This window comes from Pagrus pagrus (assembly GCF_965226575.1).
Source record: "Pagrus pagrus genome assembly, chromosome: 7".
Taxonomy (NCBI): domain Eukaryota; kingdom Metazoa; phylum Chordata; class Actinopteri; order Spariformes; family Sparidae; genus Pagrus; species Pagrus pagrus.
In genome coordinates this window covers 12,493,812-12,513,836 of record NC_140191.1, presented here as the reverse complement: position 1 = coordinate 12,513,836, position 20,025 = coordinate 12,493,812, and the positions used below count along the sequence as shown (strand labels likewise).

The following is a 20,025-nucleotide window of genomic DNA, read 5'->3' as shown; positions in this document are numbered from 1 at the left end:
GTACAGGCCAAACAACTTCTCTGATAAAAAGGGAGTACAGGGAGTTTTGTGGAAAGCCTAAAACTAACCTTTGACCATAAGGTACATCTGAGTGGCCCTGAGATAAGAGAAAGAAAAAAAAACATGCATCTGCTACAAATTGTGCCACATTGTTTGTCTTTCTACAGCTCACAAACATATACAAACTGTGGGAAAAACAAATTATTTGATTTAAGGGATCACCAGTGGAAAAAAAAGGTTTGAGACACTGGTCCAAAATGTCCTTGTGTGCTTGGATGGAAGTCCAAAACATCCACAGAACCAAAGTGCAAGGAATATGCAGATAAGGGTGTCCAAATACATTTGGCAATATAGAGTATATGTGTTATTTTGTTTTGTTTCATGTTCCCTTCCTCTGATGGCCATTTCTCCTGAGACTTTTCCCTTTTTTTTTTTCACGGCTGACTTCACTCTTACACATGCACAGAACTGATGATCACAATGTAAAAGGGAGCAGAGGTTGCAGGCTCAAAGGGAGTCGGGATTAAATGAGAGCAAACACAAAGGGAAATGTCATGCAGGAGCAGTAGGATGGGGGAGAATCCCAGGCCTGGGAGGAAACAGTCGAGTCAACACTCTGTAGGCATCCACTGTACCGCAGTGTCGTCCTGCCGCCCTATCCGACACAGAGAGCTGCAGTACTGCAAAGTGTGAAGGCAGAGAGAGGAGGGGAGGAGGGGAGACGAGGAGAGGAGAGGAGAGGAGAAGAGGGGGAGGGGGGTACCGCACTGTCGTTACGAGTCCAAGTGGAGAAGGCAGGAGGAGAGACGCATTATTGCAGTAGCCTTACAGTGCCACAGCACTTTGCACGGGCGAAACTACCGCACAACACGCACATCCGAGAGAGAGAGAGAGAGAGAGAGAGAGAGAGAGAGAGAGGTGGGGGGTGACAGAAATCCAAGACAGACAACTGAATTCTCATGACTGGACTTTTTTTTTCTTCTTCTGTTTTTTTTGTCGTCTCCCTTAATTTTTGAAATTGCACGCATTTGCCAGTAGCTCTCAGAAGAGGCAACTCGAGCGAGCAGCCAATCACCGCTGCGCCTCAGCCTCCAGCAGCAGCAGCTCTGCAAGGACTCTATAAAGCCAGCATCATCACTCGGACGAGCTGGAAGCAGCATCCGTGGATATTTTTTTTATGACCATTCATCCTGCATGGATTATAATTCAGAAGTACTTTTCTCCTGAGCTCCCTCACTTCCTGCTCACACAGTGAATTATCACCTGAGCCTTTGAACGTGTCTCGGTATTGCGGTACTTTGCTGACGACTTGCAGTATAAACGCACCGCTAGAAGATCTGCTCCACTGCGCCAAGAGTCCCCCTCCTCTGCTGACTGTCCGCACGCCACTTTACTCACTTCACTCACTGAGAAATTGGACTTTTGTTTGCGCCACTGCCTGGAAATCCTCGTCTCTTTTTTTTCATTGATCCTGCTGTTGTTTTTTTCTTCTCCTTCTTCTTCTTCTTCTTCTTGTACTTCAGACCCTCCCTCTCCTGCCTCCCCTCCTCCTCCTCTTCCTCCTCCTCCTCCTCTTCCTCATCCTCCTCCGCTGGCCGTGAGTCAGTTCAAACAGCTGCATAGAAGATGTGAGTATTAATGCGGCTTTTCTGCTGCGCTCTTTTCACTACAACAAAATGCAAAACCTCTCTCAAGCTGCTCTAGATGAAAATGCATTCAAACCAGCTCATTTCCTTGCATGTTTTTCAATGAGGGGCTCTGAAACTGAACTGATTTCTTTCAGCCTGATGGATTTTGCTGACGCAAGTAAAATTTTCCGTCACAGCATCACTGAATTATGTATGCAGGGGTTGACTGCTGCCACTCTAGAGCCTCGGGTAGAGTTATTTTGAGCTTTTTAGATCATTTTACACGGAAAAAAATGATAATGTTATATCTCATTGTGGTTCTGAGGGTTTGAGGTCACCATCACCTGCTTTGTTGTCAAATGACTGATGCTTCATGACTTTTTCGTCCTGCTGCTGCAGTGGCTGTGATTTATATTAAATTGTCCACCAGGCATGATCCGCTGAGGAGCTTGTTTGCTCAGTTTTAAACCTCCGGTACCCATTCCTCCTCTCCCCTCTGCTGGATTAACCCTTTCACCCTTTCCACACCTCACTTTCCAGCCTTACCTTCTCCTCTAAATCCGGCCCAGCTCGCTGTAATCCATCACAAGAACTTCTCCCCTCTTTTGTTCCCACCATAATCTCCTGCTCTCAGAGGACTTTATGTTTCTTGCTTTCCATATGTGGCCTATATTTTCTTTCTTACCGGTGCATCTTCTTTTTTTATCCTATCCCATCCTTCACCTGCTCCTTTTTTCATCCTCTCTCTTCCTCATCCTCTCATCCCCTTTACATCCCTTGCATGATGTGCAGTTGTCTTCTTTTGTTATGTGCTAAAGGTTAGATCTCAGCATTTTTTTTCCCAATGAGAATAAAGTCAAGTGCTCTCTACATGAGATGAACATACATCACTTATCAGAATATCAACTCAATTTCTCCTCCTCCTCCTCCTCGTGCTTCATCTTAGGTCTGCCCCAGATGCCGCAGCCGGAGCCCCCGGTGCTCCAGGAGCCCCCGGTGCAGATGGAGCCCCAGGCGGCGGCCCACCTGCAGGCCCACCCAATACCTCCAGCAACCGCAGGCTACAGCAGACACAGGCCCAAGTCGAAGAGGTGAGCTGGAGCAGGCCCGATGCGTCAGTCAAGAAATATCTGGATTTACTGTGTATGCACAGTGCTTAAGCCAGAGACAAACCAGCATGTAAAAATGCTGTTGTTGCTCTTATGTTCTCTGGAAAACTCTGTTCTTATTCTATCCTATTAAAATGGATTGTTATAATTTAATTTACAGCACTTAAAATACAAGGTTTTTTGTGATAAAGAAGAAAACCTATTTGACTAATGACCAAGTAACTCATAAACTTCAAGGAGTTACATCAAATGCTTGTGTTCAGACTTCTTGCATTTTAAAAAGAAAATCAACTTTGGATAAGAATAAAGAAAGATAAATATGTGGACTCAAAAGTTTGTGCAGCCACATGTTTTGACGGTTTCCAAAACAAATGTTGGGTTTTTACCTTGAACAGAAAAGAAATCTGTGGGGCTTTTCCTTAACATACTAAATATAGCCTCGTATGTAATGCTGCAATTTGCAAATGCATAGCGTCTACTCATTTATGATATGGGGTGTAGCTTCAGAAAGCCTTTTGTCCCCCATGTTGCTTTCCTTTAACCATGCTTGTCATCCTCTTTGTCTCCCCCCTCCCACCCCACCCCTGCCAAATGCTTTCTCATCCTCGCCGCTGTGGGCTAGGTGGTGGACATCATGAGGGTGAATGTTGACAAGGTTTTGGAAAGGGACCAGAAGCTTTCAGAGCTGGATGACAGGGCGGACGCTCTCCAAGCCGGAGCCTCCCAGTTTGAAAGCTGCGCAGCCAAGCTAAAGAACAAGTACTGGTGGAAGAACTGCAAGGTGAGCACATTAGTGTGGGTGCATTAAACAGATTGTTGTTACCGAAAGATACTCACAATATAATCTATTAGTGATGTACAGAGGTATATTATGTATTAGAGTGTTTGAATCAGATCCTCAGCTCTTTTATTTTAGAGCATCAAACTACTGTTCATGCTGAGGTGAACACACAGCGTCTGTTCCACACACTAATCTGTTAATGAGCTGCTGTGGAAGACTGAGCAGATGCTTTGGGGAAAATGAGAAAAAAGAGGTCTGTTATTGTAGCAACTCAGAAATACTCAAGAGATTGCACCACTACAGCAAACGCAAATAATCTCAGGTGTCTTTTAATATTTCTTTTAGAACTGCACACACAATCGGAGGGTCACTTAATGTTGTTGTTTTCTCCTTTCAGATGATGATCATGATGGGGATCATTGGAGTCATTGTGGTTGGAATAATATTCTGTGAGTAGAAGATCTTGATATTAATACAAAGATTGATACGACTATTGACTGTCTATGACAGACAGGTTGATGTACAGGCTTTTATGAATAGCATATAACTGCTCATATGGTGTTAGCCTGTCAGTATGTGATAGTGTTTATGTATTAGTGCTGTTAATTTTACAGGAAATTAAGATACAGAGATGATTTTTTTAAAGGTGCACTATGTAGTTTTGGGGACGATATTTTAATCAGAAGTGAAAGATCTTCACACATTTTTAATGCCCAAACAAACTAAATAAACAAACTCTTTGTTTTCATGACTGAACAAGGTGAGTAAACAAACTGACCTTAAAGGACAACACAGTTTCATACTGTTTTTTTTATATGTGGCGGACCCTGCCACCTTTCTAGCTTCAAACAGTGTTCTGGGGACCTTATTTTCCTCTGAGAACAACTTGTTTATTCAGTTATGGAAACAATAAATATTTCTGAGTTTGTATTATTACCTCATTAATATTGTAAATATTAAAATTCAGAGTTTTAATTTCTTCTTCAAATCTTCATAGTGCTCCTTTAAAGGATGCTGGCAGGTAAAAGATGGCACTAAGAAATTATCAGGAAAAACAGGAATACAAACCAAGCGCATGGATTAGGGCAACAAACTTTATTCAATGTGAACGTTTTGATGCCAAACAGTACAAAGAGCCACATACTCTTTAATAACCCCTGATGAGGACCTAATCCAGCACCAGCTGGAGGTAGGTAGGGCTCACAATTAGAAAGGTTGACTTGATAGGCATACTAGTAAAATTCCCAGAAGATCAACTTATCATGAACAACAATAAGCCTCAACAATAGAAAAAGTTGCATCCATTTAGAAATCCCCCCTTAAAGGAGACTTAATACGCTTTTCTGTTTTTTCCTTCCCTTCAGTGTTTTATGTTCATGTGCATGTCAGAGATCTTGAAAGCTAAATAGGTCATAGCACCAACAGAAGCTCCTCTCTCCCACAGAAAACACTGCTCCTGAAACGCCTCGTCAGTAGCCCCTCCTTTAATCCTGTGACTCTGTGACATCACATTACATCACCATGTCACACATTTATGCCTAGCGGCTAGTTTGGCATGTTGTTGCCGGTGCTGTCATCAAGAGTGTTTGAGCTGACCAATCAGAGGAGACTGGGTATTCAGGAGGAGGGGCCTTAAAGAGACAGGAGCTAAAACAGAGTGTTTGAGACAGAGGGGGAATACAGTGCAGCAGCACCGGACAGTTTGAGAAATCGGATGAGGTTTTTGAGTGTTAAGGATGTAAACCTATTCTAGTAGTAACCTAAAATAAAAGTATAAAAAAAGTATAAAGTAGACAATAAACATTACTTAAAATGTACGTACCACAGTAGTAGAAAGGTAGATATCAAACAGCACTGGCTGGAAAAACACGGAGAGGAACCGAGATATCATTTGTATTTCTGCTCTAACAAGCCCACATCTGGCCGGCCTGCTTCTGCTCTAATTGTCAATTATTCATAACTCCTCATTACAGTAAATTATTGATATAACACCAATCTGACCAGTCTTTTTTAAATGTAAAAACAAACCTGTAAACACTTTATCAGACGGAGAGAGCTCGGCTGACTCTTCTGTATTTGCTGATGTTTTGCCAGATCCATTAGACTAATGACTTCCCCTCTCCTTCATTTGCAGTGTACTTCTTCTACTGAGCTCAGCCCATCAATACGGATGGATACGGACTTGAGAATGATATGAGAGGGAAGAGAAAAAAAAAAGAAACCCAAGCGCCCCCTTTTATCCGTCCTCTCCTTCCTCTCTTCACACAGTCTTCCATCAAACCATCTTGCACTTACACATGACAGTAGTGTTTCTAGGTGTCTCTGCTCTCTTCGTCCCTCCTTTCCCTCCCTTCTTCTTGCTTTCTTCCACTCCTTTGAGCGTCTAGTCTCACTCACTCTCTCTTGTCTCTGCACCTCATGTATTATTGAAGGACGCAGCAGGCGGAGGGAAAGAGGAAGAAAGAAAAGGGAAGGAGGGAGAGAGAAAATTCATGTGACACAGGGAACACACAGGGCTAAGCCCTCTGAAGGGAGCACTGGGGGGAAATGAACAATGTACAGGTGGTGAATATGTGCAGGGAGATTGAACAAGAGTTTGCAGTCCTTTCTTCCCCAGATACGCCAAAGCTTGTTCATATTACCTTTTTTGAGAGTCCTACATTTGTAAATTGATATTACATGCCCAACTAACACACTCCTCCTGTCACACCTGCTCCCACCATTAATTACTAACACAAGGTCATGTTAGATTAAGATTATGGATATTTTTGTTGTATGCGTGTGTGTGTATTTGTGATTCGAAGCATTGTAGCCAATAGCTTTTTCCAAGTTTAGCTGATAAGCTTTTATTAGTAACGTTTTTCGTTTCCTGTCTAACTTTCTCTTATGTAGTTTGCAATGTTCAATAATAAGACGATAAGAGAAAGAAATTTGAAAAATGTACGAGACTGTGTGAGGATATGAGGAAAGGAAGAAATGATTCAGGGAAAAGATGTAAGAATGCAGCATTTATGTCCTGTATAAATAAAACAGTTAAGTCTGGACTGATAAACAATTATTTATAAATTAGGTGTATAACTATGCTTCACTTTACCTCGGTTCTTTGTACCACAGGTGGTGGCATAGTAACATGCACACACAGACAAACAGACAAGCAGCCACTAACAGACAATCTACCGTACACATGAGCAGACTGCTCCGACAGAGTCACAGCCATAGACAGATGAATGTGTAGCGTCACATTTCAAGCAAACAGGTTTGGAAAGGTTTGCAGACAAAGTGTTTCTTTGATTGTTGTTTGAGTTGAGCTGATCCTCAAAAAGCAGGAAAACGGGAGAGAGGACATGATTTAGAAACGCTCCCCCCCTCACTCACATGAAAAGACTCACCTGTCACCTGCAGTATGGTAACGGCCAAAATGAGGTGTTTGTTTCTAACTTGCATGGCAAACGGTGTCCATAGTTTTGCCTATTTGTGTGACCTGTGTATCTGCCATTTCTGAATCTAACTGCCGATTGTACATTTTCTTTTGTTAGTCGTTTAAAGGACCTGTGTATAATGTCTTTCTGATCTGATAATTACTGCTTATGCAATGCAATGATGCTCAAGAGTCTGTTAAGATTTTGTTAATTTCACCTGCTTTTGAGACAAAAATAATATTCAGAGACTGCAAACAACTGCTACTATAGTGAACTGTTAAAAACATGTAGTATTGTATGGATAGAACAATAGTACCATCTGTCAGATTATGCTCCTGAAAATGTGTTTATAGATTCTTTCAGGTTTTCTGGGAGGGTTGTTGGATATAAAAGAAAAGTTAATTCTCCTCTCTTCGGACTGATTTTGAGAGCTGATCAAATTAAGAAAATATGAACAACCTTTATGTGAAAAATGCATTTATGCATAATTGTAGCAGATAACCATAATTATCTGATAATAATGTGCAACATATTATTAGGTAATTACCACATGAGATATGAGAACATTGTTTCGTGATTTACAACCTGAAAATGCAGTATGAGATGCAACTGGATTTGCGAAAAAAACAAATGCATGCTTAACACTTTTGCTGATGCCAATAAATAAAACATCAACCGAACTGAGTGCTGACCTTTATTATATACTCTTGACACATCAGGCCGATTCAGACCTTATTAAAAAAAATAAATTCTTTCTTATTACAGTATACACCAGGCGTATTCAACTACTCTTTAAGAAGGGCTAGATTTGAAAAAATTAGTATTTTTGTGATCAGCAACAGACACAACTAATGATTTAACAAAAAACAAAATGATCAAAGAGCAGTAATGGGGTTTTCAAAGGGCTGCCAGTTGAATAGGTCTGGTATACACATTCTGATGGAAGCCATTTTATAAATGAGAAACCCTGTGATTTGTCTACCACAAAGCATCAATCAACAAAATTAAAAATAGAGCTAATTAAATAAATGTACTTATATTGATATTGTCAAATAACTTAAAAAATGTTGCTAGGTCACAAAATCTTTCATTGTGAAAAGTAAACTACAAGAACAGTCACAATATCGATACCACACACAAAAACAAGCAAGAACAAGCCACACAAACATTTAAAATGGTACCAATGAAAACAGTGCAAACAGGAAAAAAAACCTCAGATTTCCCTAATTCCATATTATGTGTTGGTATGTTGCAACTTTTCAATGGAGCTGCATTTTATTCACACTGAGTCAAATATTCGAACCCAAAACTCTTTTTTAATAGCTGCACCAATCCATCAAATGGACATATTTGGAAAATAAACTTCTGACACTTTACCTCAACTAGAGTTTAAAACAAATTTCTGTTGGTTTTAACAATGTTTGGACACACAGCATGAGTTTGTAATGACTGGCGGTTGAGTGGGGTTGGAAAGTAAAATGGCAACTTACAGTATATCAGCAGTTACAAGTACTCAGGTGAAACACATGAAAAAAAAAAAATTTAAAAAAGGGAGGAAAAAGGTCCATGGCCCTGTACTGATCAGTGGAACAAAGAAGCTAAAAATTCACAGTGTGAACAAGAAGAAAAAAAAGAAAGGCTTGAATAACTCAATCCTGTTTGAATCAGACCAATAACATTATGTCTTATTGCATGTCGTCTAGCGTGTAACATCTCGCTTCAGTCTAAGATGCTTGTCTTGTCTAGGATTGATACAACTTTGGAAATTTATTGATGGGCAACAGCATCGAAAAAAAAGTCTTTCATATACTATACAAATTGAACAAAATGAATTACATAACTATTAAAGTCATCTCTTAGATACCCATATTCATAGTGCCACAGATTGAATGAGTGCCATGATTAAATTTGTGTGAGCAGTAATGCACAGCCTGGAGGAGCTGAGAGGGCCTACTGCCTACACATGCACGATTCAACCTAATTATCACTACCTACAAACTTCAGAGAGTAAAAAAGAAACTTAAGTCCTCTGATACTCTGATGTAACAATGTAAATTAAGTTTCCAACACCACCCACAGGTAGGCACGGTTCATAGCACAGTATTTGAGAAATAATGAAACTGCAGTGGGTAATTCATGTTTTTTGCTGCAAAGTATCGTTTGGGATTCAAAATGTGGGTTTTATGGCAAATGCTTACAATTCCATATTATGCAGGTGACGTAAATTCAAGCTCCAAACCTGCTCAGTGCAACTTCAGTAAGTAGATAAACCTCTGCCAATGATATTGAAAAACAAATTTACGGAGCATAGAAAATGATACATCTAAATATTCAAATACAGTAGTTTCCCCCCAAATTTGATTTTTTTTCAGTTCAGTTAAAGGCAAGAAGAGTTAAAATAACCAGTGAGGGCTTCTAATAAAATCACTTATAACTTACAGACCTGCATATGACACAAAGTATGTTTTTCTGAGCTCAGTTTCCAGTCAGGATTGTTTGCAAGAATATCCCCTTCTAACTTATCTCATGACCTGGTAGAAGAAAAGCACAGTGATGATCAGGAAACCCAAAACCCACCAATAGGAATCTGTAGAGAGAAAGACACAGAACAGTTAAGAGAACAATACACAGAAAGACCTGTGACCTATGCTAACTCGATGAAAGATTGTTTACCAAAATGTCAAACTATTTCTTTAACAATACACAACAGCCACACGTGTACAGTGTAATACCTGGTGGTGGACTTTCTACCACCAGACTGACAGACAGGGGAGTGTCCATGGCCACGTGGGACACCCTGCAGATGATTTTAGTCCCAGGGGAGACACTGGAGGGCACGGTGAGCTGAGATGACAGGGAATAAGTCCCATCACCATGCTGTCGATGGCTGGATAGAGAGCCCTGATCTGGCAACAATGTAGGCTCTGTGTCTGTTGGAGAGAGGGATAACCACTCCATCTGAAAGACAGAAACAACATAAATCTATCAAACTTTATTTGTATTGCACCTTTCATAGAGGTTTTTGTGATTACATATCTGGAGACAGATTTGGCTCCTAATAGAAGACTGTACTATCTACGAACATACTAGTTACAGACCTGAGCATCCAGTGGATAGTATTTATTGCAGTGGCAGCTCAGTGTCGGAGGTGAGCTCGCCCTCATTACCAACTTCTCCTCTGAGAGTAAAACATGCGGCGGTTCTGAAGCAAAGAGCAACAGAGAGAAGACGTGAAAGACATTCTGTGGATTTTTTCTGAATTGAGAGATTAGATTGAAACTTACGTTTAATGAGGAGTTGAATGACCTGCTGGGCATGGAAGGGACCTACACTGACAGTACAGATGTACGTCCCCTCATCAGAAACCTTCAGCTTGGTCAGAGTCACAGAGGTGTCTCCCTCACTGACGACCCGGGCCGCATCCATGCTTGAGCCCTTCCTTTCCTCATGCACTGAGGACAAACAATTACAACAACAGTTGATAAACAGCTTTAAATCAATATCCTCTTACATGCTGTTTGTTGTAGTTAAGTCAATTTTTCAGGTATCTGTACTTTACGTTCTGTACTTAAAAGTATTTTTTGTCGGACTTCTTATTTAATTCCTCACATTTTAACACCAATATCTCTACTTTACATTCTATACTCTTATATTCTATCTGTATTTTTAAAAACAGGCTCATTACTTCAGTTTTAATTCATTTTAGGGGAATCATTGATTGTTTTTATTTTGCGTCACCGCCTTCCTAAATATCACAAGTGACTGATTTCAACCCATCAGTGCATTTTACACGCAGCAGACATAGCGAGATGAAACGACGTAACACGACATAAACAGACAGAGAGGGAGACTCGAATGGGGAGAAAGGGTGTGTAGTGAGAAAGGCAATGACATAGATGACGTGAGGTCCAGTTCGCTTTGCAGAGAAATGTCTGTCAGAGGGAAACTTTTTACTTTTATACCTTGAGTACATTTCAGAGCCTGTACTTTCTTACTTTTACTTGATTTAACAAGTTTTATCAGTGCTTCTTCGAACATCATCGTATCATCTGGTGTTTCCCCGGAAGTCACCAGGGAACTACTGAAATGCACCATTACCTTGAATAAAATTACGTTAAGTAATGTTGTTAAGTAATTGAACACACAAACTGGTGTCTTGAAGGTGTCAAAGACTGGATCACATCAATAGTATTCATGTTTTGTCTGTAACTTTTGTAATTATCCATAATTCATGTTGTAGGTCTTGTGGTTTGACAGCTCATTTCATGATGCAATATTCTGCTGATTAATGCAACTTTTGAAATAACACAAATTTAAATGCTTTTTACTTATTCTGCATCAACTGAGTTATACAGATAAAAAATAACCGTATATCCCAAATAAGTTAAGTTAAAATTTAGTTTTGTTTAATGTTAAAACTGCTGCTTGGCAAGGCTCCTTTCTTGTTTCTGAAGTTGGCCAGCACTTTTCTCAAACTCTCACCAAAAATTAGCATTTAGAGTCCACTTGCATTTATTTATTCATGAACTTCCAGACCAATTAAGCCAAGTGGCACTAATGTACCATCATAAGAGCCACAAAAAGTTATCCTTACAGTTAAGACCCTGGATAGGGACACTGGCACACACTTACCCACTGTGCTCCCTTCTGCATCGTCCAGCCTCGTCTTCATTTCAAGCACTTTTCGCCCTTTCCCCCTGTGCTGCAGTCGCCATTCAATGCCCAACTCCTGTGCTAAAGGTATCTCCTGCTGCTTGAAGCCACAGTTGAGGAGAACATCACCTCTCAGAGGTGCAGACACAGACTTAATGTGGGAAAACACCAGGAATAATACTGAGGGGAAGGAAGCAAAGACAACAAAGTAGTTAGACTGATGTTATTGCCTGTCTAACAAAACAAAATGGAAACAGTTAAACTCTAGATCTCACCCTCAGTCAGAAGAGTCCCCGACTGGCTAAGAGGCAGACCCAGTTTATTTTGTATGATGGTCGACTGGTCCCTCTTAACCGTCAAAGCCTTCAGGATCAACGCAGTGCTGAACTCAACTCCCTCCACATTCAGGGAAACCATGAAATAAGCAGAGTCTGAACTGTCCTGGGATCCATGAGGGGAATAACGGCTTATTTCACACATCACCTCCTGCTCATTGCAGTCGGCGTGGAGCAACACATCTGCATCGGGGATCTCAGGTGATGAGACTGTCACAGAGGGATGAGAGGAGAAGTTCAACACGGGTTGTGTTTATATTACACCAAACTTTATAGTTAGAGAGGGCAGGGAAAACCTTTGGCTTCTAACAGGATGGCATCTGGGTCCGGGACAGAAGGCGGGACAAACGGAGTGAGTGTTTCAAGTGATTCGTCAGGAGCCACTGCAACCTCTCTTAAGACGAGAGTGGCTGGAGTCCGTGTGAAAAGGGAGCCTCCTCCCATTCCACCCATTCCAACTCCCTCCTCCACCAGGCTGCAGGACAGTACCACATCTGCAACGCCATTAGCTGAGAAAGAAGACAGATTAAAATAAATCAACAATCTTTAAATGTTATGTTGTCGTCTGGATTTAATAAGTGACAAGTTTTAACTATACACAGTAAAATAGTGGAGATTAACCATCTTTAACTTACTGAAAAGTTCACATTTTTAACATAATCAGGTAAATTAATCCCAGAGAGTTTTATTAACCAGGACAAAGATTATTACATTACTATTCAATATATTTAAAGTTTCCTGGAAATGTAATTTAATTTTGCACATATTCAGACAAATATAAATAAATAAATATAAGACAGAGTTCTAAGACCTATTTCTATTTGTTTAGTTGTGTGGATTCAAGCCCAAATAAATATTTATTCATTCATTATTGAAAGCTTTTTTCTTCATATGTGCTCAACTGTTTACTTGCTTTCAGACACTTCTTGCATGTTCATCTGACCTGCCATGCACTGACTTAATATTACAGACTACACAAGATAAGCAGTTAATTTAATTAATTAAATGGAAGTGTACAAAATGAACACTGTCTCTATTTTGCTTAAAATTAATAATTAGTGCCAATTATGTGTGTGTTTCTTTTTTTCTTTCTTTTTTAAGGATTTCACAGAGCTGCATTATAAAACAATAACATAATGAGCTCTGTCAGACACTGTGACATGAAAGTTTATTACTGAGCTCGACAGCCAACTTAAGGTCACATTTTTAGGACTACTACGTCCATGTCTACCATCAGTGCTGCATCGAAATGCAAAGATCAATGCTCTTACCATAACCGCACGTCAGAAAGCATCCAAAGAAAAGTACTTCAAACAGCATCATGGAGTCTAGTTTTTGTGTTTTAAGTGTTGCAGACAATGTTAAACGTTAATACAACAAGATAAACTGAAATAACTGCGTAGAACACACAAGCACCTCCACACTTTCACTTTTGATTTCTAACGAGAGCTCACTGAGCCACAACACGGACTATTTCACAGCTTTTCTGGCATCCCATCGATCACGAGCTGTGCTGCGATACATATAATAGCGATGAATATAAGATGATATATTGTTAAACTCTTGAGGTAGTCGAGGAGATACGAGCCAGTCTCGCTGTGCGGCGCATGCGCACAGAGCAGCAGTGAACGTGCAAAAGTGAAAGTGAGCAGACAGGATCTGTCCAATGACAGAGCAGCAGGCGGCGGGTCATGGGTCACTATGGAAACAGGCACCACCAGCACACCGTCTTTCACTGAAATCAACCTGTAAGCTCGTTTTTTAAAAGCTTTTTAATGTAATGAAGTCCTTAAAAGGGGATTAATTTGTATTTGTTTGAAACGTGGATGGAGCTTCCCGTAGTTATGGTAGTAGAAGTGCGGTTGATAACTTTTTGCCGACATGCTAATGCTACAGCCACAAGCCGGCTAGCTAACTCAGTGTAAACAATGCTGAAAACAGCTATCCTACACTTTGGCTATACAAATGAGATATTCTATCTTAATAAGTGAGCTTTAGAGATGCTAGTAGAATGATTTTGTTACTTTTGGACAGAGCAAGCTAGTTTCTGACCCCTGTTACTAATCATATTTGAGCTAAGTTGAGCTAGCTGGCTGCTAGCTGTAGTGTTACCTCTACAGTAACGTGAGAGTGGTGATGGTTTCCTCATATATCTCTGCGAAAAAGCAAAGTTTTTAAGTTTACTCCTTTCTACTAAATCATAAGGAGTAAACTCACTAAACTCCACTACACTATCAAAAGGTGCAATTAGGGAAAATGCAATAATCAATAATTTTATATTATCAACTGATCAAATGATAGCTTATAGTTCCGTTATTATGACATTTTATATGAAACATTAAATGCATTTCAATTACATCTTCATGTAGACCAAATTTGACTTGGAGAAATACTAATCAATATTGTCTTCCTTTCAACCTACAAATAAACAAATTATAAAAATGATTACACAGATTTGTGTTTTTTGTGACACATTGATGTTGTAACTGGATTTTAGGGGGTTGCTGCCAGTCTAAATCAGGGCTATAACCACAATGTTGTTTAATGTTCACTATTTGCCTCAATTTCACCAGTGGTCATTGCTGTTGACTTTTCTTTAACTTTATTTTTTTTACTTTATTTTTATTTGTATGGCACTTTTCATACATATAGTAACACAAAGTGCCTCACAGAGGATAAAAACATAAAAGAAGAACTGAGAACAACAAAGAATAACCTTAAAAACCCAAACCTCCCACCCCCACAAATAAACACATAGAAATACATACACACTCAGACACAAACGCAGGCATACACACAGACAGACAGACAGACAGACACACACACACACGCTCATACCCACACCCACACACCTACACTGGCTGTGACTGAGGAGACATGGCTGGGCACCGAGACCTGAGGTGAGGAAGAAGCTACCTTTGGGGGCCACGCACACCGAGAGAAATCATGGTCCATGACCGCAGGGGGCGCTGCAACAGGGACCACCCCAGCCCAGGCACACGGGAGGCTCCACACCAAGGTGCAAAGCCCTTTAGGCACCCGGGCCAGAGCCGCCCACGGGACAGCACCCCCATCGGTTCTTACGTGATGAAATATCACACACCCTGCAAGCTGGAACAAAACAAATTCAAAACAATTTCAGGAACCACACTGACAAACATACAATACAACTAATGCTGCTTTCATTAATTTAAAAACATGTATCAATAGGTGACCTTTCCTTACTGTGTGATTTGTTGTGTATTGACCGTGTTGTGGTTAATTGTGCTCAAAGAAGAATTTACTTACTGTATGATGTAATTGAGATAATTTAATTCTATTTCAAATGCAAAATTCTTATTAAAGTATAATGTTTACTGTAAGTTGGATAAGGAAGGACAATACGAGTCAAGTTAATTTTTTTTTATTCGGCTATATTTGTTACTGTTTTTGTTCAGCAGCACACACAGTTTTATAAGCCGAGTGATGAAGTGTAGTTAATTCATTTCTCCTGCATAGTCTTGTTGATCCAGTCCAGGTAGTTAGCAACTCTGGTATAGATTCCATATGTTCCTGGATGTCTGCAGTCAACGCCCCAGCTGACAATCCCAGCAGCCCAGAACCGCCCGCCATCCTTCACAGAAAGGGGGCTTCCATTGTCACCGTGGCAGGAGTCCTTCCCGCCGTCAGGGACTCCAGCACAAAACATGTTGTTTGTCAGACTTGGTAAGTTGTCCTTTGTCTTCTTTAGCTCATTCACTGAAGTACTGCATGTCTCCTGCTCCACCACAAGGAGGTGCACGTACTTTATGTTATTTGTTAAAATCCGGTAGTTGTCAGTGTCTCTAATGGTAAAGCCTGACACCAATCTGAAATAAAAAACGTAGAGGAGACAGTTATGGTGAACTCAATATAAATATTCAGAGTCTGACAAGCTGAATGTTTATATTTTGATAAAAAACAAAATGATTGAGTTAAGAAAAATAACTCTGATTTATTGAATTAGATAGCATTTAGGCATGAAATATTTGGGAGTTGATAGCTCTTTACCCTATCATGTCAGTGACGTATGAAGCACCCTCTGCTGGCAAACATATTGGCATAATGGATGAGTTGAACGTGATTGGGTGTTGCAGTTTGATCAAGGCAATGTCATTATTGTAGTCTAAGCTGTTGGGGTTGTTGTACTCAGGGTGAATATGGACTGAAGCAGCATACGCATGAGAGCCCAACGAGGTTTGAACATCGATAAGTCCCATGGTAATCTGCCAATCGACAGCAGAGGTGGAAATAAATGTCAGTTCTGAAACATTGAGGCAATTGGCAGATAACAACTACGGTAGTCCACTTACTCGTACGTCATCTTTTGATACTAGATTGCCATCATGTGTTAGGATATGAGCTGCAGTCATAATCCAGCGGTCTGCGATCACCATGCCTCCTCCTATTTGTCCATTTATATATAATAGCACATGCCAGGGGATGGAATTGTCAGGACCTTCACTTCCTCCAACAGTCCTCTGATAAGTAGAGATGAGTTTTCTGGGTTTACCACAGACTGGATGTGACAGACAAAAACAGATTTGAACAAACAAAAAGACTATGTTTTAATGAAAGTGTAAGTAAGTAAAGTGAAGTATCATAGGGTTTTATTTACCTGGTATACATGTTAGAGTGGCATCGTTTTGGTTTGATCTCCACTTTCCATCTGCTTTACAGGTAAAAGTAACTATAGACCACAGGGAACGAGATAATGGCACTTATTTTTAATTAAGCTTTATGAAAAAAACAGTTTTTATGAATTATATATTTGGAATAATATATGTAAATATCTCACCATTTCCATCCCCAGGGAGAGAGTAAAATGGTTCATTACAGTGATACTGAACAACAGAACCATACTGATTCTGAACTCCAGACAGGACGGTCAACCCTCCATTCAGCAAAGGTTTGGGTTCTTCACAATCAATTACTGTAAAAACACAAAACAAGGATATATTAAATTACTAATGACTCAAGAAATGTAGTTGATTCTAGTATTTTCTCTTTAAGATAATTTGGGCTCAAAAAAGACCTACGCTGGCATTCTGGCAGAGGGAGCTGCCACTGTCCATCACTTTGACACATGGCTGAAAACCACGTGATCTTTTGACCATCCTAGCAAAGAAATTGGATTCACTGAGTGAATTACATTTCATGAATGTTCGTCTACTTCACACAGTGGAACAAATAAGCAGAAAAGAAAATCAAGCTATGTCTTTTTGGTCTTAAAAAGCAGACGGTGAAAGAAGGAAAGAAAGAAAGAAAGAAAGAAAACGTCGAACCATTATCAGCCTGTATCCTCGCTTACAGGTCACGTGGATGTAGTCTCTGTAGAAATATTCAGTAAGCATAGGAGTCACTCTGCCTTTAGCCACATTACCTGGAAATGGACATTTGACCTCTGGAAAGAACATGATACGCAAACATTAACATATGCAGTTTTTCAACTGTTACAGTCAAACAAACGAAACACCACGTCTCATGCCTTCACTGTATGTGATGTAGTCCAGGCTCCAGCCATGACTCAGGCCTTCACCATCAGTGTGGTAGTCCAGTCTGACAGTGCTGGAATTTGTAGCTATCACACCTGGACTGTTTCTGCCACACAGCTTCATTGGCCCCCCTTCTGGGGTGGTCACCTACAAGGGGAGAAGCAGTAGAACATTTATCTATGTACACTGAGGCAGATATTGTCATTTCTTGTGAGGAAGACCTTTGCCAATACCTGCAGCCAGTGATGTAGACACATGGGACCTTGCTGAGTGTGGACACTCTCTATGTGGAAGTTTTCACTGAAGTTTAGAGTGACGGTGAATTTGGGCTCCACAGAGATGATGTACTTGCAGGACAGAATCGGAGGTGAAGGGCCAGGATACCCAGGACTGAACAGATGTCCCTCATGCTTGTCAAATATACAATCAACACAGGAGACTGGACAAGGGGGAAAAGAAGGTATTATTATGACAACAGCAAGAGATTCAATAGTTTTGGTATTTTTTGTGTCTGTTGTTTCAACGGCTGTGTTTTGCGATGAGATAACAAAGCAGTTAAGTTCGTCTTAGGTCCCTAAAGAAATATGTGTAAGAGTATTTACTTTCTTGACATTTTGTGAGTTGATTTTGATTATTTATTACACTAAACTATTGCCTCTAGAAATACAAAGTGGTATTGCAAGACAATGCTGTTGGTGGCTGGCTAGTTAGCATGATAACTTCTGCATTTCAGTACAATACAAAGAAATCTTTGACATAACGTCAACACTGTTGTGTCTTCACATTCTGTTTATATTGTCGGTAAATTTTTTCAATGTTTTAAAATATATTTCTGGTCATATCTTACATAATGCCTCTTTAAGCTGCATACAAAGAAACGTGCATTTAGGTTTTAACAGTACTCACACAAACATGTGTGCTGGTCTAAATGAAGTTTGTAACCACTGTGGCAGGAGCAGTGATAAGAACCAGGGGTGTTGACGCAGATCTGAGAGCAGAGTGGACCTGATCCATCTCCAGGGTCTGGTTTTGAACACTCATCGATGTCTAACAATGAGAAGGTAATATCAGGGAAATGTTATGTTTATATATTTGTTGATATCAATCTTATTGAAGCAAATGCCTGGAAAAACACCATGTTAATTATGTTCTACGATGGGATTTCTCGTGAAAGTTGGGGGATATAACACATTGTAGTAAAGAAAGAAGTGACCAGAAAAGCTCTACCTATTGCCTTGTAGGTAGCCGAGAAGCCAGTGTGTTGTTGAAGCTCTGGAGTGGAGTCACTTGTTTGGAAAATGAGAGTCAGTCTGTTTCCTGGAGAAAGGATCGACTCTTTGTCGGGGTGATCAGTTGAATTTTTCTGCCCACAAAACCTCCCCAAGACCTCTTGATCATGGAGAACCTGGATTGTGTAAAGACAAACTCATTCCCCTTCAAATTCAGTTACAGTGAGACAATTTAACATTAGGTTTAAATATGGCTCTGACCGTCACAGAGTCTTGATAGCAGCCGGAAGAAGCTTTAATATCAAGGAGTGTTAGAGACAGCCGGATCTGGTAGCTCTCAGGAACCCAGAGATCCCATTCCTTTTTCTGGTTTGGAAGATAAGGCCCCGGATACTGAGGGGAGTGGACCTCCCCATGTATCTCAGGCTCAGAGTTGAGCTGCTGCCAACTCCCTCTTCCTGACAAACACAGAAACCTTGAATTGTGCATAAACAGTTAGATAGTTAGAACGAGGGTGATAGTCCAAAGTTGATGCAAACAGAGAGGCACAATCATTTTTAACGTTTGCAACCATTTACTACTGATTTAGTTTTATAGATGGTACTTAGCTATACTGAACCTTAAAAAAGACGGTCTGTTTTGTAGTTCCAAATTAATAAAAAAAAATGTCATGAAAGAGAAAAAATTACTAAATTTTGCAAAATGAAGGTAATTTTGTTTTTATCAAGCTTACCATATAACAGTGTAGGTCCATCCCATGTCGGCAATAAGTTTATCTCAGTGTGACCGTAGTTTTAGGCTAAATGTCTAATGCACAAATGGACCACTGATGTAACACAGGCTGTGGTTTCTGGTAATTTGCAGTGGAATTTAACCTCCAGGATTTGTTTGTCTTCTGCAGAGCAAGGCCGATTTCTTTATTTGCCAGTGTGTACAGGTGTGTAAATACTGTACGTAAAACAAAATACAAAATACAAAAACGATCAGTTAAAACAGGAACAAACAGAGACGGTATGGTTTTTGATCAAGGATTTGAATACACTAAGGGTTACCAAAGTAGTCATTTTTAAGCTGCTTTGTAAACATTCCGAGTGGTCGGGAATAAAAACTAAAAGCAGATCTACCAAGCTCAGGAGCCTCAAGGAACCTGTAGTGAAAGCCAGTCATGGGATCAAGTCTGATATGGTCCAGAGGACTGTGTGTGTGTGTGTGTGTGTGTGTGTGTGTGTGTACACACTATAAAGTTCCAGGCTATGAGCACAACGCACAGTACAGTGAAGACCCAAAAGAGTGGAAGTGGAGCCTCCTGACTTTGTAAATTCCTAAGAGATGAAGTAACTAATACTCACACAGTAGAT

At 40.2% G+C, this 20,025-nt stretch overlaps 3 protein-coding genes across 3 annotated transcripts; 1 reads left to right on the top strand and 2 right to left on the bottom strand.

The window, feature by feature from the left end:
- The first annotated feature begins 784 nt into the window (after window positions 1-784).
- Window positions 785-7,617, top strand: vamp1b (vesicle associated membrane protein 1b). Its single transcript, XM_084356655.1, has 5 exons — window positions 785-1,628; window positions 2,575-2,719; window positions 3,360-3,518; window positions 3,916-3,967; window positions 5,653-7,617. Coding segments are annotated over exons 1-5 (375 nt in total). The 5' UTR covers window positions 785-1,626; the 3' UTR covers window positions 5,670-7,617.
- Window positions 5,657-13,524, bottom strand: tapbpl (TAP binding protein like). The gene is made up of 8 exons (XM_084356654.1): window positions 13,197-13,524; window positions 12,222-12,434; window positions 11,866-12,135; window positions 11,570-11,770; window positions 10,222-10,389; window positions 10,036-10,139; window positions 9,670-9,895; window positions 5,657-9,524 (listed from the first exon to the last, which is right to left on the bottom strand). Exons 1-8 carry the CDS (start codon window positions 13,246-13,248, stop codon window positions 9,457-9,459), a joined length of 1,302 nt encoding a protein of 433 aa, XP_084212780.1. The 5' UTR covers window positions 13,249-13,524; the 3' UTR covers window positions 5,657-9,456.
- On the bottom strand, window positions 13,517-19,426 carry LOC311260109 (complement C1r subcomponent-like; the record flags this gene model as incomplete). Its single annotated transcript, XM_084357621.1, has 10 exons — window positions 13,517-15,773; window positions 15,955-16,238; window positions 16,278-16,508; window positions 16,722-16,876; window positions 17,255-17,326; window positions 17,423-17,585; window positions 17,672-17,964; window positions 18,351-18,495; window positions 18,929-19,142; window positions 19,401-19,426. The coding sequence occupies 10 exons, from the start codon at window positions 19,424-19,426 to the stop codon at window positions 15,407-15,409; spliced, it is 1,950 nt and encodes a 649-aa protein (XP_084213747.1). The 3' UTR covers window positions 13,517-15,406.
- Between the last annotated feature and the right edge of the window lie 599 nt (window positions 19,427-20,025).